Below are 19,340 nucleotides of genomic sequence, written 5' to 3' on the forward strand. Positions count from 1 at the left end.
CAATAGCTTTCCTAAACAGACCACTGAATTTGCTAAAATTTATCATTTGAGATTTACCAAAAAAAAAAAAAAAAAAAAAAAAGAGGTATCTAATTCCAGGGTTGAGGTATCAATATCTATACTGTACACACACATACTAACACACATACATCACACACACATACACATTTTCTAAAAAATAATTTGTGTATTTGTAACAGTATGTAAATAAATCAAAGTATTATTAATGAAAGTAAAACCAAAGCCACAGACATGTCTCACTGGCTACGAAAAGGTGCTCCACATTGTTATTCATCCAAGAAATGTACGTCAAACTTAAAATGAGATACTACTACATGCTGATCAGAATGGTTAGAATGAAATGAGCAGAGAATACTGATATGGCTTGGTTGTGTCCCCATCCAAATCTCATCTTGAATTGTAGCTTTCACATTTCCCACGTATTGTGGGAGGTAAATGAATCATGGTGGCGGGTCTTTCCCATGCTATTCTCGTGGTAGTGAATAAGTCTCATGAGATCCGATGGTCTTATAAAGGGGAGTTTCTCTGCACAAGTTCTCTTCTCTTGTCTGCCACCATGTGAAATGTTCCTTTCACCTTCTGCCATGATTATGAGGCCTCCCCAGTCATGTTGTCCCGTGAGTCCATTAAACCTCTTTCTTTTGTAAATTGCCTAGTCTCAGGTATGTCTTTATCAGCAGTGTGAAAATGGACTAATACAAATACCAAGCACTAGTGAGGATGTGAAGCAAAGGAAACTCTCATATACTATTAGTGGGAATATCATATTTAACATTTAATTATGTCCTAAAATGGCACCTATTATTTTCTTTGTCAATCCTACATCATCTACTTTGGGGAACTGCCATATCTCTGGCTCATTCTGTTTGGGCCATTCAACATAATGTTCTTGTCTTCCATACCACAGTTGTAGACTCCACTATATCCCTGGACACAGTGCTTAGTGCAGTGATCAGCATTTGCCCCAAGCTAAGTCATTAAGAATCTTTTAGAGGAGATCAGTCTTGTTTCTATTTCTGGCATAACAAACTCTCAAAATGATGTAGACTTGTGGGGGGTAGGCCCATCTTCCCATGACATAGGAGAGCCTTTCTTAGGCAAGAAGATCTGAGAGATAAAACTATGACATTATTAAAACTTGTGTCTAAAGCCAGGATATACCTTGGGCTTTTTACTTTTGTAGGCTAATAAATTCCCTCCTTAGGCTGGTTGATATAGTTTGGCTCTGTGTTCCCAAGCAAATCTCATCTTCAATTGTAATCCCACATGTTGAGGGAAGGACCTGGTGGGAGGTGATTGGATCATGGGCGTAGGGAAAAACTCATGATAGTGAGTGAGTTCTCAGAAGATCTGATGGTTTAAAAGTGTGTGGTGGTCTCTCTCTTTCTCTCTCTCTCCCTCTCCTTCTGTCATGTAAGATATCCTTGCTTCTCCTTCGTCTTCTGCCATGATTACAAGTTTCCTGAGGCCTCCGCAGCCATGCAGAACTGTGAGTCAATTAAACCTCTTTTCATTATAAATTACCCAGTCTCAGGTAGTTTTTTATAGCAGTGTGAAAACAGACAAATACAGAAAATTGGTATCAAGAGAAACGAAGCACTGCTATAAAGATACTTGAAAATGTGGAAGTGACTTTGGAACTTGGTAACGGGCGGAGGTTGGAACAGTTTGGAGGGCTCAGAAGAAAACAGAAGACTTGTTGGATGGTTTTCACCAAAATGCTGATAGTGATATGTACATATACTACGAACTATTGTTCTTTACCTAATTTAAGATCTTAAATCTGTAATTGAAATTGTTGTATTCACCTTTATGTAAGAGTGATAGAAGGCTATCACAATGGAAGTCTGTAAATAACTTCGAAGGGAAATAAGCTACTGAGAAAAGATTTTTACAAAAAACAGATGCCCTTTATGGCAATGATCACATTTTATGAGCTTATTTGTTTGGTAATATTCTTGTTTACTGTTTGTTCTTCTTATCCATTGTGAGCTTCATAAGGGCAGGGAACAGTCTATTTTGTTTACCTCTTATTCTTGGTCCCCGCCATTTAGTTCAATAAATGTTTGTAGACTGAACAAATGAGTTAGATGTCAAATATCTGCTTCAATTTTTAATGTTAACAATCCACTTGTCTCCTCACTTAAAACATAGCTTACTTATGTAATCTTCATTTATCTTCATAATTGCCTTTATAATAGGGATACTAGTCCCCATTTGACAAATAAGGCACAGGGAAATCAAATCGTATGCTCCAAATTAATACCTAGAAATTAGTAGAGTTCCAAACATAACCCAATTAATCTCATTTGACATCCAATTTAAGAACATAACACAAAGAAGAGAGAAAGAAAGGAGGGAAGCAAGGATGGAGAGAAGAAAGGAGAGAGGAGAAAAGGAAGGAGGAAAGTAAGGGAGGGGAATATTCATTTCATTAACTTTCCATGTCAAGGGCATACCACATCATTTATCTTTCTAAAAGCTCCTTAAGTTTCATACTTTCCCATTAGGAAACCTCATACTCTCCAGGTATTTCAGGCCAGCAAACAGATGAAGAATACTCTCATACAACACTGTTACGTATGAGTCATATGGAATGAGAAATAAAGGAGTATGCAGTTATAGAATAAGTCTCTTTTTCTCAGCTACATTTCACAAGCATAAAACTGGCTGGTAAAGCCGGGTCACCTAATTGACTCTGATACTTGTAAGGTGTAGTCACAGCATGATTTAAGCTTCAATTTCAAGTTCCAATTCATTCTCTCATAATTTTTCCACCTTAGTCAATATTACACAAAATGTTGGCTCTCCTAACATTTAAAAGCCACATGAGAATATCTTGCCAGTTTTACTATGAGTATAGAAATAGTTTCTATTAGAATTGTAATTTTAAAAAAGAAAACGGCACTCAACTTTTAACTTTAATCAATGATGCTACATCTCCTTTATTTTCCTTAAACCTAAATATGATGATTCAATTAATGGCCATTTGTATTATTTTGATTAGCTGGCTTCATATGGTGAGTTACAAGAAGGAAAGAAATCGCCTACTGCGGTCAGTCTCTATGTAATTTTAAAAAAGCACCAATCCTTAAGTTAATAATACTATTTTTGTGACTTGGAAGAGAAAAACACTTTGCTGCCAAAGGGTAATCCACATAGAAGAGCTGATGGCTAGGTAAAACACTGACAGAACTTATTGACATGAAAACTCTACATCACTGAAAACTATAGCCACTCATATCTTCCTGAACTCAGAGTAAAATGATATGTGTTTATGAATTCTCTCTGCTCCAGGAAGGCATGACAATACATACTTAACCCAAAATGGTTTATCAGGGACAGACGGCGACGTTCTAGAGCTTAGAGATCACACCCTGAGGACTTGAACATACCCATTACTGAGACGTCATATTCTATCAGCAGTGTTGCTTCTTGTCCACATTGTTTAAGAATACTCATGGCTTCAGCATGTGTGGTTCCAAGAAGCCGAATTCCATCCACACTGAGCAACCTGTCACCAGGTTTGATCGTGCCCTCTCTGAAGGGAGAATAAAGGAACAGTCTTTATTAATTTAGCATAATGAGGCTTGGTATTAATAGTCACTCAGCCAAATTCATTTTCTCACACAAATTCTACCATCCAACCTATTTGTATTCATTTTAAGCATCAAGTGTGACAGTAAGAGTACAAAGAGGTAACCCTGAACAGAAAATTGCTGTCATATGAAAATCAGTAATGAGAAAATAACTACACATTAGCAAGAAACCTAGCTACCCACAGGTAATTCTTGGAGTACAAAAGTAATAAAAAGGCACATTTTCGCTCTTCTAGGTTTTTGTCTAAATGTCTAAAACTGATTTATTGGAGCCCAGAAAATAGTATTCACCTATTTTCCCAAAGTCGGGTAAGCAGAAAAGCCCGCTAATTTCATTCAAATTATTACCAGTAAACTCAAGCAAAACAGGAACTGCTGGTGAGAAATTTCCCTTGTCTATAAATTTCCCTACTGATTTATAAGGCCATTTGGCAATCATTAAATCGATTCAGTCTCACATTCCCTGAAACAAGCAGGCAAATACTATTCTCCCTGCTGTGACCACAGACACTCAAGGCCTTAAGAGATGACTCAGGACTTCAGTGACACCACAAAAGTGATACCCACAGCCAGGATGGCCCCTCAGATACCATTCCCCTGCCTCAGGGAGGGGCACAAAAATGAGAAGATCAAAAGGTGGGATTATACGTTTAGGATTTGGAAAGAATAACAATGACCTTTGAACTAAATATCTTTCGCCTAAATCACTCTCTACGTCTTTGGGCTCCAATTTTTTCCTTAAATTCTCAGATTTCCTTGAGTTTTAAATTAATTTGGTAATACAAGTACGCCACTCACAAGCTTGTAGCCTATGTTTTGACACTTTTGTCAATTCCAGCTCTGAATGTTAACAGGAAATGAAAACATTCTAATTTGCTTCAGGAAGAGTGATTCATTAGAGAAGCATGAGAAGGGAAAAGGGAAAGCTCTTGGATGTTTTGTTACCTGCTGCAAAAGCAAATATACGTCAGCACAAGTAAGAAACTAGTGTTTTCCTATTTTCTAATTTTATATGAAATATCTATCATCTTTCTTAAACGTGAGCTAACCCTATGAGCTTCAAAGGAGAAGAAACCTGAATTCCACCCCCAGTTCTGTCACTTACTCACTGGCAAATCACTCAGCCATAATGGGCTGAAGTTTTGTCATCTGTAAATGTGGATACAAAGACCTCATTGAGAGGGTGATTGTAAGGGTAAAATAAGATAATGTCTGCCAAACACTCAGAACAGTTCCTGGCACATAGTAAGTGGTTAATAAATAATGGTTATCATTATTATTCCTATCTCTTAACAAAGGTTTTTAAGTTTATCCTGGTCTGAAACAGAGAGACAGGAGGAATCAGTGCATTTTCCTCCTCCCCTTCAACAATCTCTAATGGCAGCAGTTGTATTCCCCCGTCATTCTGGAATCAACTTTTGCTGTGGGAAACTAATACAGAGATGAGTATCTCCAGAGACACCTAGGTTGTGAGTTTCCTTGGGGTCCTACAAGGCTTATAACAGGAAAGTTGAATGCACTTGCCCTTCGCATATTCAAATTAGTAAGGAAGAGAAATGCAAAGAAGAGAAAACTCCAGAGACTGACGAAATGTCTTCCAATTTACTAAAAGTCACTTCCAGTCTGACCTACATAGTCCCTATCAAAAGGTAACACTAATAATCATAAGAATGTTGAGAACGGTACGAATGTCACCACTATCACCTATCTGCCCAGGCTGAGAGCTTAGCAATGGAAGAAGATGCATTTCCAGTGTTTGCCTTAAAAGAGCCAGCTGCCTTCCGTAAGTGCCTCCCCTGTGCCAGACTCCCTGCGAGACATTATATATCTCCAATCTTTGATAACACTGAACAGCTCTGAAAGGTAGGTATTATTATCTACATTTCCAATGGTGTTGGAAATTGAGTTCAGTGTTAGGTCACCTGACAGATATAGTGTAGTGAGTATAAAATCTAGAGGCAAATCTTTTTTTTTCTGTTTCCATAGCTCAGACTCTCAGTTTTCACATTGTAACGTGTTTGCTTAATGCCTATATTTTACTGTAAATTTTCAATTTATCAACTTCTATGGCCAAAGTCCCCAGCTTTATTTATTCTATTTTGGGTAGTGACACAGAAAGATAAAGTTTACCTGTCAGCAGGCCCTCCAGGACGAACACATGTTATCACAACTGGACGAGATTTATTTCTATCATCATGTGCTCCCCCTAGCAAAGAAAAGGAATAGGGCTTAAAAGTGCTTTCATTGTTGACATTTAAAAAATTCACCTACAAGATACCAGCTAAGCAATGTCCTACTTGATGTATGGAAGAAAATATGTAAAATTTTCTTTGAGGCATACAAAAGCCTTAAAGGTCTTGCTCATTTTATATAGAATATATTTGTGAAGTCACCATTTTTCCAGCTTTCAATAAATATATGGCTGTAACCAGGTAATATATAAAGTATTTAACAACTGGGTATGGCAAGAGGATCAATCGATTACATCAAGCACTGGCCCGATTTGAGCAGCTGTCAGTTACACAGTACAGGTGTGTATATCTGGTGGGAATCAAACTGATCTAAAATACTGGTGAGTAGGTCTACAACTTGACATAAAGGAAACAAAAACCAAAGTAAAAGAAAAATCCTAGTATTAAAAAAGGAAATAAACAAAAAAATTTGTGACCAAGTGGCTCTCATTAAAAGTGAGGTGTTCAAACAACTGGGGCACATTTTTCAGACTGTGTCAAGCCAGCTGCAATGCTTGAATGGAGATTTTAATATTCTGTTAGAAAAAATCCTCCACAAGAATTCATAGAAACATAGATGTTTCGAGACGGAAGGTCATTTCTTATAAATTCTCTTTTTAATCCAGGACTCTTTTGTACAGTTTCCTTAATCTGTGCTCCCCCAGCCTCTGCATGAAACGCACTGGTGCTGGCCTACTTACTAGATTTGAGGCTGCTCACTCCACTTTTGGACACCAAGGAGTGTTAGAAAGTTCTTCCTAATATTTCAGTGATCTCTCTCTTCCTTCAACTTTGTTCTACGATCCAGAGCAGTAAAATAAAATGTATGCTCTCTTTTACAAAAATGTTTTTCTGAAAGTTGAAAACAGAGATTATATGCCTGCTAAATCTCACCTTCATGATGTTGAACAAAGCCAGTTTCCTTAACCTATTCTTCATGTGACCTGAGTCCTTTGTACATTACCATCCTGACTGTCTATCTGGGAAGTCTCTAGTTTGTCAATATCTGATAAATATCAAACTATTGTCAACTATTGCTCTCTTTATGTTTGCCTGCTAGAACAGACAGACAGTTCTCAAACCTGGAACAGGCCGAAAGGTCAACTTACAGAAAAGAGCCTAAGAGAAAAATGAAAAGGCATTCGTAGTTCCTGAGGAAGGCAAATGCTTCTTTCGTGCTCACTGATATGACAAGTGATTTGTTTAGTGTGATTGATTGATAAAAGCTCCCATTCAATATTTTATCAGCATTTTATTCTTTCATTGTGTTTAGATTCTTTAGAAATTTCTCTTTAAAATAGGAAATTCACCACTTTCTCAGAAAACACTTTTTAAAATGAAAATTATGACAAAGTTACCGCAAATACTTACCCATATTTATATAAATACTGTTAAATGATTTCTCTTTTGCAAGGTGATCATAAAGGATAGGTTTGTTTTTCCCCAAAGGAAGACGGATTGAGAAAAGGATGGGGGCCAAAGACAGCAAGAAATCTTTCCATAATTTTGGTTTGTATTTACAAATTTCAATATGTAACATCGAATGCCTGTTAAAGTGTAAGACAGTTCTATATTTCTTGATATGTGGCATTTTACTGTTATTTGTAATGAATACAGTTTCCTGTGTCACTCACTTAGGCTCTAGAAGTTTATAGCAGCAAGACAAAATAGGAACCACTCAGAGACCAGCGGTATTCTCAATCCTGGCTGCACATCAGTATCAATCGGGATGCTTTTTGAAAATACCAATGCTAGGGTCACAGTGCAGACCAAATCGAATGTCAAGCAGCATTGTCGAATATCAAGCAGTCATTTAACATAAATGTGTTAAATGACGAGGCCTGCCTACAATTTTACATGTGAGAATGACTAGAGAAGGTGTCTTCGTCTAAAGTGAAAAGCAACTTCGTGGCAGAGTGCTTTCCTATCAGCCCAACTCATCTCCTCTGGCTTGCTTGCACTAACTGAATTTAACACTCCAAGGTTTAGGCCAGAATATCATTTTTATTCCATGGATGCAAGGTTCTACCATTTAGGGAATAAAGGTTTTAGAACCTGTCACTTAGAGTATTAGAAATAGAATTCCGTTCATCAGCTAACGGCTTAATGTTGCAAGTTCCATTCTAATAGGTTAAGAAGAAATTCTCCCATACTAAATAGATACGCCCCATGCACAATATCTTCTTTTACCTGACTCTCCTGGTATTTTCTATTGATCTAAGTTTAGCTCAAATCCCATTTATGCCAAAATATCTTATCTGCCATGCTGATATTTACTCACAGCACTTTCTCATTCTGATTAACCAGTGATTTTTTTTTTTTTTTTTTTGGAGACAGAGTCTCACTCTGTCACCAGGTACCAGGCTAGAGTACAGTGGCACCATCTTGGCTCACTGCAACCTTCACCTCCCGGGTTCAAGCAATTCTCCTGCCTCAGCCTCCCAGGTAGCTGGGACTACAGGTGCACGCCACCACCCCTAGCTAATTTTTTTTGGTGTTTTTAGTAGAGACGGGGTTTCACCATGTTGGCCAGAATGGTCTAGATCTCTTGACCTCATGATCCGCCCGCCTCAGCCTCCCAAAGTGCTGGGATTACAGGCTTGAGCCACCGTGCCCGGCCCAACCAGTGATTTTTAAGTGATGGGTAGAGACCACCTTTTGAGCAGAAAAAAATCCTCCAGATGGACCTCAAACTAATCTAAAAATAGAAATCGTTTGATTCTCACTGAGAAATTATGTAAAATTCCAACAACTTTTATGTTCACTCAACATATTAAGGGAATTATTAAGACCTATAAAAATGTGGTCATCATACTAATATTGGTTATTGTAACTAAGGTTTTTAAAATCAGTATACTACTCTGAAGTCTGATGTCTACAGACATCTAGGCAACATTCAATCATTAATTTATTAAGTGCCTCCAATATCAGGCAGTATTCTAAACTCATATTATAAAACTCCTGTGCATACACTCAGATAGTTGAAATTTCTGCAAACTGCAGGAAAGCTGTTTTACTAACATTACATCATCAGTTGTTTTGAAGTGCATTTCAGTTGCTTCTATTCTGTTTATTTCTTGATATATTACTCTTGATTGACTTCTTTCATTAGTAGTTTGATTTGTTATTGACTAACCATATAGTCACTATCAACGAATATCTGCAACAGTATTTTTCGGTATAGTGTTTCAATAATTGGGCTTGGATGCATGTGATTCAAGAACCTTCTCTTTCTTATCTGTTTTGAAAAACAGATTTGTATATATCACCCTTGAGCCAAAAATTACTTGTACAGTGACTTTTCATTATATTCATCTAGTTATTTTAAACAGCAGTTTAGGGATGGTTAGGGTAAATAATCTTGGGCTCTGTTGCTCCACCTAAAAAGAGGCCTTGGTCAAACAAATGTAATAACCACAAGTCTAAATCTCTCAATGAGTTCCTAGTTCCCTATCCTCTCTACTACTCACTTGAGTACTCTATCAACTTATGTCTTAAACTCCTTGTAGATCGGGGTGTTGTCTTATGACTCCATGCTACTTTCCTCCATGCTGACATGTTGACATGTGCTTAATAAACATTTGATTGATTGATTTGCTAAGTGACTGGCACAGAATGAAAGCTACTATTTAAAACTCTATCACTTAAGACAAATTTGTACAAGTATCCACATCTCTTTCATTCTTTGATGCATACATATTTATTAAGATGCTTAGTTTTAATGTTTTAATGATTTTTGATAGAATTTTTACTCTGGTGAAGTACAAAATGTTGTAGGTGAAGATAAAACAATCAAGAAACATGAACTGTTAAAGCATTCCTGATAGTGGAAAACCAAATACTACATGTTCTCACTTATAAGCGGAGCTAAGCATTGAGTACACATGGACACAAAGAAGGGAATAACAGACACTGGGGCCTATTTGAGGGTGGAGGGTGGGAGGAGGATGAGGATGGAAAAACTACCTATTGAGTATGATGATGATTACTTGGATGACAAAATTATTTGTACCTCAAACCCCCATTACATGCAATCCCCCCATATAACAAACCTGGGCATCTACCTCTTGAACCTAAGATCAAAGTTAGAAAAAGAAAAAAAATCCCCAGCGTTTATATAGCTCCCTATTGAACCTCGTCATGTTGGGGATTGAGAGTTGTTAACATAGGCATCATTTTTAAGGAATAAAATTGCTAGTAAGAAAAAATAATGAAAGATATAATTATACTTTAGAATTAGTAGTTTTATGACAAGTTGGAGTCACCTGAAATTGTTATTATCAATGCCATACTATAATATGACGACTTGAGCTGAAGCACATAAGTACCCAAGAGATTAGAATCTTTGATCCATTTTTAGAAAGCTACAATAACAAAATGTGTTTCTGGAGAAATTTATTTAAATAAAGTCCCTTAATCCTAGTGTATTAAATCAAATCAAGCCATACTAATCAACATTTTTGATTCAGTGATATAGAAAAAGATAAAAAGAAAGAAAAAAGACATGTTGAAAAGTATGGGATGACTGAATTGACAAGGTTTATAAACAGTGGCTTTTGGCTCTGTATAATGAACCAAAAATAGAGTTACATTTGGTTTCTACTTTTATTACCATTCATTGTTGTATTTATTTAAAGAGAAGATTTTTCTAACTCACGGAGTGAGAAAAAAATCTTTATAACCTATACATCCAACAAAGGACTAGAATATACAGGTCACTCAAAGAAATTACCAAGAAAAAAACAATCCCATCAAAAAGTGGGCTATGGACATGAATAGACAATTCTCAAAGAAGATATACACATGGCCAACACATATATGAAAAAAATGCTCAACATCATTAATGATCAGGGAAATGCAAATCAAAACCACTGTGTGGTACCATCTTATTCCCACAAGAATGACCATAATCAAAACATAAAAAAAATTATAGATGTTAACATGGATGCAGTGAAAAGGGAACACTTCTACACTGCTGGAGAGAATGTAAACTAGCACAACCACTAGGGAAAACAGTGTGGAGATTCCTTATAGAACAAAAAGTAGAACTACAATTTCACCCAGCAATCCCACTGCTGGGTATCTACCCAGAGGAAAAAAAGTCATTATATGAAAAAGATACTTGTATATGCGTATTTATAGCAGCACAATTTGCAACTGCAAAAATATGGAACCAGCCCAAATGCCCATCAATCAACTAGTGGATAAAGAAACTGTGGTATACATATACAATAAAATACTACTCAGCCATAAAAAGGAATGAATTAATGGTATTTGCAGCAACCTGGAGGTACTGGAGACCATTATTTTAAGTGAAAGTAACTCAGAAATGGAAAATCCAACATCGTATGTTCTCATTACTAAGTAGAAGCTAAGCTATGAGGATGCAAAGGCATAAGAATGATACAAGGGATTTTTGGGACCCCGGAGGGTGGGGAAGGGGGAAGGGGGTGAGGAATAAAAGGCTACAAATTGGGTTTAGTGTATACTGCTTGGGTGATGGGTGCACCAAAATCTAACAAATCACCACGAAATAACTTATTCATGTAACAGAATGCCCAAATACCACCTGTTCCCTGAAAACCTATGGAAGTAATTTTTTTAAAATGTAGATTTTTCTAACCAACACCTACCTCGTATTACAAAACCAAAGGTATTGCCTTCTTTATGTAATGTGACCTCCACTGTTCGGAAAATAACACTTGATCCTTGCACAGCTGAATAAAGAAAAGAAAGAAGGAAATATAAGTTGTAAGTCATCATAACATTTCCAAATCATTCAATGTGGCATAAAATATTACAGATCCCTCTTGAAAATAAGTTCTGTTTTTAGTAATAAGCAACAATTTCTTTTCAAAGAAAATGTTTAAAAAACCGTAATGTCATAAAAATATCATAAAACAGTCATCTGCATAAGTGACTAACATAGATACATGTGGAACAAAAATCATAGTTTTTTCTTTCCACGTAGTTATTCTCTAGATAAGTGTGATATTTACATTATTTAAACTCTAGATAATGAGAGACAATATTTATATATAAGTAGAATTGATTTCTTTTTGTAAAATGCAAAAACAATATTTCTGTAACACTTATATTTTCTGTGTTTATTTTTATTTTGCAGCTGGCACAGGAAGAAAAATTACCATTCTCAGATCCCTATCAACAATTAGGCTGATGCTAATAGACGTTCTGACATATAAACCGCTATTGAACTAAGACACAGCAACCCAGATGAAACTTGGAGGGCAAAAGAAATTCTAAGTACATTCAAAATGTTACTATGAACTAAGAAACTAAAGATTGACTTAATTTTACTTGATACATTATGCTTATGTTATGTCTGCCTGATTACTGCTTTCAGTTAACAAAATGGAATTGCATAGCCAAGTTGCAATCTCTAGTTACATTACACACATGTATGAGGGTATAGGGCATATGAAGGTATAGTCACTAAAATATTCTGTAAGATTGCTCTCAAGAACCTGTTGAATCATTCTGGTTGTACTGTATACCATTTCTGCATGAAAGAAACCATAAAACTTCCACAAATCGGTATTTTATTGTTACGCATAGAGGGATGTTTCTATTTATGGAGACAGAAAAACTTGTAATGTGTAGAAGAAGAGAGTTTTAGATCTTTATTTTGAATTTGTACCTAGTTAATGTACAAATCATGTAATGTACATTATCAATTTACACATTTTTTACATTGCTACTGGATCCAGAAGGGTTTATTACATAAAACTATCAGCAAGAAATATACAGGAAGAATCCATAGGCATTGTTTAGAAAAGACTTTTCTTGTCATTTACAGAAATAGCAAGTAGTTTTAGGCATTAACTACAATTTTTTTTTAATGATCAGAAGTTCTGAACCCTCAAGGGAATAGAAATGATTAAGAAAAGTACCCATTTAAATTCATAAAACTGTCCACTATCTGGCTGGGACATAAAGTACAATAAAAATTTGGATCTGCTGAAAAACAACATAAACTTACAGCTGAAAAATATTTTGGTATACTGCTGATTTAATTAAATGTCATATTCTTGCTATCAGGGGAATTTCAGCTTAGACTATTCAACTAGGAACAGTACACACAAACAGATGAAAGTGTTGAGGTACAGTTTTAATTAAACAAAAAAAATTGAGTTCATTCCAAATGTTTCCTTATTTCCATGGCCCAACAATCCACTTGAAGAAATTGGTTAAGAACATGATCTTTTTGTTCTTTCAATAAGTGAGGAAAGGAAAGGATATGGAGAGAAATAATTAATAAGAATTTAGTGCTTGCTCAGAACTTTGCAAAATGGTTTATACATATTATTTCATTTACTCAGTAAATCAACTTCAGTGTTACATAACTGAATTCTAACTCTGGGCCACCTGTCCTTGCTGGCTTGGTGTCTGTTATAGGAATGCAAAGTACTGCAATTTTGCTTTTGCTTTAGCTAAATCTTGCCGATTACAAAATCTTACAATCAAATTTAAATTCAATATAAAGGCTTTGTATTTTCCACAGCTTTAGATTATCCACACTATTGCTCTCCATCATTTACAAAGATAAATTTGAATATGGGCTGCATTTTAATACAATTAATGAAATCGATTCGGTCTTTACAGTTTCTATTTGCATGGCTTGCTCTTTGTGACTGGGTTTTCAAGAAGAAGTAGACATCCTGCATTGCCATGTAGATTTTACTAATGACTCAGACATATATATGTGTACACAATGCTCCAATTAAAGAGCTTACCCAAAGAATCAAAGGGTAGGTAGAAACCAAGTTCACAACGCAAAAGTTTTCCTCGGTCTTTCAGTTGCGCTACTGTCTCTTACTATATGTGGATCTGCATGTACTTCTATACAGTTATTTTTCTATGGTAGGTGAGATTTTTGAAATTGCAAACTGCTTCCTTGCCTCCCTATTCCTTGCCTCAGTGGGAGAATAGGAGTTGTGAACTTTCCTACCTCATTATGCTGCACTTGCCCATGTGACTTACTTTTGTCACTAGGATGTTAAGAGACACAAGCAGAGGCTGGAATTGCACTTACATGGCTGCGCTTGCCCTGTTTTCCCTCTGCCATTGCCATAGGAAGAGCTTCCTCCTGGTAGCTGCTGGTCCCTCAGACTGAATCCCAAAGTAAATCACATGGAGGAGACCTGAGACTATCTTTCTCCCTCTCTCCTCCATCCTCTTCCTCCTCCTCACCACCATCACCACCATCATCATCTATCATCTGCTATTTTAGAACTGAGAAGTCAGAAGACTGTCACAAGGACATAGTTTAGCACATTTATTTGACTTAAAAATGACTCCTTATGATAGGAAGCTCATCTGAGTTAGCTAATGGATTAATAGTGAAGATAGGTTTTGCCAATCAGATTATAAGGCAGACTGTTTTTCATTAAATGAGATACTTCTGTAGCTCCAAGGTTTGCATGAAAACAGAATTTAAGGACATATAAAACAAACAATGTGCTATGAATTGCCTCCTTTCTAACTATTTATGCTTAAGATAATTTTAGGTGTCAACTAAAAATGGATGAGAATTATCTAACATTTCAAAATTCTTTGAGTTAAGTGACCAAAAAAATTTGAAGGCACTGCTCTAAAACAAATTTTTATTCTTATGATTTTATTTTTAATTGAGATAGGGTTTTTCTATGTTGCCAAGTATGGTCTTGAACTCCTGGGCTGAAGGGATCCTTCTGCCTCAGCCTCCCAAAGTGCTAGGATCACTAGTGTAAGCCACCACATCCAGCCTAGACTAACTTTTAATATATAAATATCTAAGATACAGGTTGGTAATATTCTCTCTAAATAGACCCTCAAAGTATCACATAATTTTTAAGTCACAAAGAGCTTTAGAGCTTATGTAGACCAGTGATTGTATTTTGATAAAGAAGCTGAATCTCAGAAAGGGCCAAGGTCAAACCAGTTTTCTTCTATCAGATTACACTCTTTCTCTCTCTCTCTCTCTGTCTCTGTCTCTGTCTCTCTCTCTCTCTCTCTCTCTCTCTCACTCTCACTGTCTTTCTCCTGGTTCTTCCTGAACTCTGTGGTCAGTTGAGCCTCAAACTGCTGTGATCCTGAGAGAGCTACCAGTCTTGGCCTTGGCCTTGGGTGGCTTGTCTTTGGCAGTCAGTTCTCCCCATGGACCTTCAGCTGTGGTTGGCTTCTTTCTGCTCTAGCTGTCCAAGCTAAGTAAAAGGGAAACTTATTAATCCCTTCAACCACTCTGAACTCAATTATCTTACTACTCTCTTCAAACATAATAGAAAGAGATAAAGATGATTTTTGGAAAATAGACTCCTTTTTATTTCCATCATAACAATTCACACTTTTGTGTTTAAAAATATTTCCCCCCTTTTCCATCAGCTTTATTGCATGAGTGAGAAAAAGATGGTACTGTGTAATCACCAAGTCATGATAGGTTTTGACTCCTAAACATTTCTGATACACATCTTCTCTTCTAACTCTACTAATGCTGTTTTAATTCAGGATTTCACTTCTCTTTTGAAAAATCCTAACAGCCTTTGGGCTTGTAGCCTCTGGTTTTCTCTCTATTTGGCCTCCCACAATGATAAATCTAAAAACTCAAATCTTGTGATGCCTCTCCCCTTTAAGGACTCCTCATGGACCACTGGATACCAAGCTCTATCTACATGGCTTACAAAGCCCTCATCTGGTCTTCGTGGGCCTCACTGGCCTCATATTTCTCCAAGCTCTTTTTTTCTTTCTCTCTTTCTTTGCCCTGTTGCCCAGGCTGAAGTGCTATGGCATCATCTTGGCTTACTGCGACCTCTGCCTCCCAGATTCAAGCAATTCTCCTGCCTCAGCCTCCCAAATAGCTGCGATTACTGGCACCCACCACCATGCCTGGGTAATTTTTGTATTTTGTATTTTTATGAGAGACGGGGTTTCACTATGTTGGCCAGGCTGGTCTTGAACTCCTGACCTCAGGTGATCCACCTGCCTCCGCCTCCCAAAATGCTGGGATTACAGGCATGAGCCACTGCATCCAGTCCCTTCTCTGTTTTCCCCTATCTGTTTGTAGTTTAACCTGTGCACTGGGTTGCAGCCTTTGTCTGACTATTCCTCTTCCCACCTGGCTGGCACGACCTCCTTTAAGTCTTCCTACAAACCCCCAGCTCTGAATCACCTATGACACTGGACAAATCTTCACTATTGGCCTTTGCCTGAAAACTATACTTAGAGTTTCATTCAGGAAGGGGTTGCATTTTACTGATATTCATATCCCCAGAGGAATACAAATGTATAATCAAAGAGGATTAGCTCTAGATATCTGGTTTCTCTTATGTCTTTGGCAATGGTTTTGAGAGAGTGATTTCAAAGCAAACTGACTCATTTAAAGTTCAAGAAAACACAGTATTTTCAGTATAATAATGTAATAATGGCTAATATTATTAGTTACTTACCACGTATTTGATAAGGGTCTCAATAGTGATTATGTGATTATAACGCTGAATCATTACAAAAATTCTGCAACTACTATAGCTATTTTACAGATTAGAAACTGAAGGCTCAGAGAATTTAAATAACATGCCCAAGGTCCCAAAGACAAAAATGAGCAAAGCTGCCATTTAACTACTGACACAGTCCAAGCCTTTACACAATTTCATTGGCTAGTCTTGCTGAAAATGAAAAAAAAGTTGTAGTAAGGTTTGTGAACATAGTCTCAAATTGCTTTTGTTACAAAGTGACTACTCAATCTTCTGTGTTAGAGTTTATGTGAAGAAAAGAACTTGTGACTGGTTATGCACATGCTTCCCGAGTACTCTCATCTGGTCCCCAAGCCTCAAACACCACTGATATTCCCATTACTCTCAAATGTATATTTCCAGTCCAGATCTTTCTCTCAAACTCCAAATCATATCTTCATGTCTTTACATTTCCTCTTGCATGTCGAATAGGCACCTCAAATGTAGTATTTCAACAATGAACTGCTGATGTTTCTCTCACAAATCAGCTCAACTCACATTCTTACCCACCCCTGTTAATGGATACTCTGTCCTTCCAGCTGCTCTTACTCAGAACCGTGGGGTTAACTTTGACTCCTCTATTGCTGCACAATCCACATCAAATCTGTTAGGCAATACTGTAGGCTCTCCCTTCAAAATACATTGGGAATCTGACTGCTTTTTACTGTCTCTACTGCCATCTCTCACATGGATCACTGTAATTGACCTCAGCTCATCAACCAGCTTCTACCCTGGTCTCTTACAGTCTATTCTCAATGCAGCAGCCAGAGACAGTCTCAGAAAACATAAATCACATCGTGTGACTCCTCTGCCCCAAACCATACAGTGACTTCCTGTATCATTCGGAGAAAAACAAGTTCCTCCCAGTGGCCTACAAGGACACCCCACCCCCTTACATTTCTGACTTCATTTTCTAATTCTCTTACTGCTCATTCTGCTATAGCCACACTGTCCTCCTTAATGTTTCTAGAACAACTCTAAGTATATTCCCGCCTTTTGGTCTTAGCACTGACTGTTCATTCTTCCTTGAACTCTCCCCAGAAATCCATACAGCCAACTCCTTCACCTCCTTCAGAAGTCATTGACTAATCTCACGTTCTCAATGATGCTGTCATAAGCACCCCATTTGTAACTGCATTCCTGCCCTGATCCCAGTGCTCCCAATCCCTTTCCTTGCACTGCTTTTCCCTATAGCATTCATATTATTCACACTATATGATTTACTTATTTATTATGGTTCTATTTTATTATCTGTCTTCTGCTAGAATATAAACTCTACTCACATTCCCCAAGCTCCTAGTACATAATGGCGGCTGGAACATAGTAAATGCTCAATAAGTCATCGCTGAACAAATGAATTCTACCAACTCTTCATAATCAACCTGAGTTCCCACTAGCATGGAAGAGCAAAGAGCTATATCAGGGTATCATCCACGTTCGTAGCTAATAATAGGAGAGGTGGTGCTAGCACAGCATGGCTTCAGTGCAGGGCAGCAGTCATGTATCAGTCTACTTCACAATGAATATGCATATGGACTTTGGAGTTAGGCAGCCTGGATTCAGATACTGACTTTGCAGCGTATTAATTTGGGAAAATACTTAAGCCTTTGTAAAAGGAAAAAAATAATGCCCATCTTGTAGTGTTGATTGCCTTATTATTTATTGAGAACTTTGACAGTGCCAGGCACTATTCTAAGTGTTTTCCAAATACTAACTCAGTTAATCCTCATAACAAATCTATATATAGGAACTATAATATTCCCATTTTACAGACGTGGAAACTAAGACATAGAAAGCTTAAGTAACTTTCTCAAAGTCATGTAGCTAGTAAAACGTGGACCTGGGATTTGAACCTGGCTATTGGATATAAAGTTAATCTCTGCTATGCTGACACCCCTTGTGGAAAGGATTAAATAACTCAATGGAAGTCAAGTTCTTTATAATGCCAGACATTTGGTACAATCAAAATCTGTTGGGTTGGGCGTGGTGGCTCATGCCTGTAATTCCAGCAGTTTAGAAGGCCAAGGCGGGTGGATCACCTAAGGTCGGGAGTTCATGACCAGCCTGGCCAACATGGCGAAACCCCGTCTCTACTAAAAATGCAAAAATTAGCTGGGTGTGTTGGCAGGTTCCTGTAATCTCAGCTACTCAGGAGGCTGAGGCAAAGCACTTGAACCTGGAAGGTGGAGGTTGCAGTGAGCTGAGATCATGCCACTGCACTTTAGCCTGGGCAATAGAGTGAGACTCTGTCTCAAAACAAACAAACAAACAAACAAAAAACCAAAATCTGTTGGCTAACACTGCTATATTACTACTTGACAATATGTGTTCTGAAGCTATTTTCATATATATATATATATATATATATATATATATATACACACATATGGCTATATATACTGTATCATATATATGGATATCCATGTATATGGATACATATATCATATATATGGATATATGGATATCATATATATAATATATCCATATACATATATACACACCTCCTATGTACCCACAGAAATTAAAAATTAAAAAAGAAATTAATATATCCATTTAAGAATCAATGTAAAGCGCACTAAATAGGCTTTTTCTTAAACCTAGTCACTAAATACAAAGCCTAGATGGTACTTATTGCACAGAACTCACAAGTATGTTGAATTAAAATGGCTTAAGTGGCGAACATGATGTTCACAGATCACCATAACAGAACACAGGCCCTTCATCATTTCATTGTTAGCTATGCCCTTTTTAATTCTTCCTGAGTAGGCAGTAAGTTTTTCAATTCAAATAATTTTTAAATATCAAGAAAGTTGGCCTTGCCATTCCTGTAATGAGATATTGACGGCAAAGGGAAAAAAGTTAAGAAGCTGGTTTTGCTTTGGCAATACTGTGGTGCAGCTGATCTTCCTGTGGGTTATGACTACAGCAATTCCTCCTTATCTGCAGCTTTATTTTCTGTGGTTTCAGTTACTCCCAATTAACTG

The 19,340-nt window shown here is 37.0% G+C and overlaps 1 protein-coding gene across 11 annotated transcripts in view; it reads right to left on the reverse strand.

Annotated features, from left to right (window-relative positions):
* GRIP1 (glutamate receptor interacting protein 1) overlaps positions 1-19,340 on the reverse strand; it is a 713,425-nt gene that overhangs the window by 161,413 nt on the left and 532,672 nt on the right. For all 11 annotated transcript variants that reach the window (XM_039472175.2, XM_074402865.1, XM_039472176.2 and 8 more), the window contains 3 exons: positions 11,485-11,568; positions 5,751-5,826; positions 3,417-3,562 (listed from right to left, as the gene is read on the reverse strand). In XM_039472175.2, coding sequence (XP_039328109.2) covers positions 3,417-3,562; positions 5,751-5,826; positions 11,485-11,568 — 306 coding nt within the window. The remainder of the gene's footprint in view (positions 1-3,416; positions 3,563-5,750; positions 5,827-11,484; positions 11,569-19,340) is intronic.

Source organism: Saimiri boliviensis, chromosome 7 (assembly GCF_048565385.1).
Source record: "Saimiri boliviensis isolate mSaiBol1 chromosome 7, mSaiBol1.pri, whole genome shotgun sequence".
Classification (NCBI taxonomy): Eukaryota; Metazoa; Chordata; class Mammalia; order Primates; family Cebidae; genus Saimiri; species Saimiri boliviensis.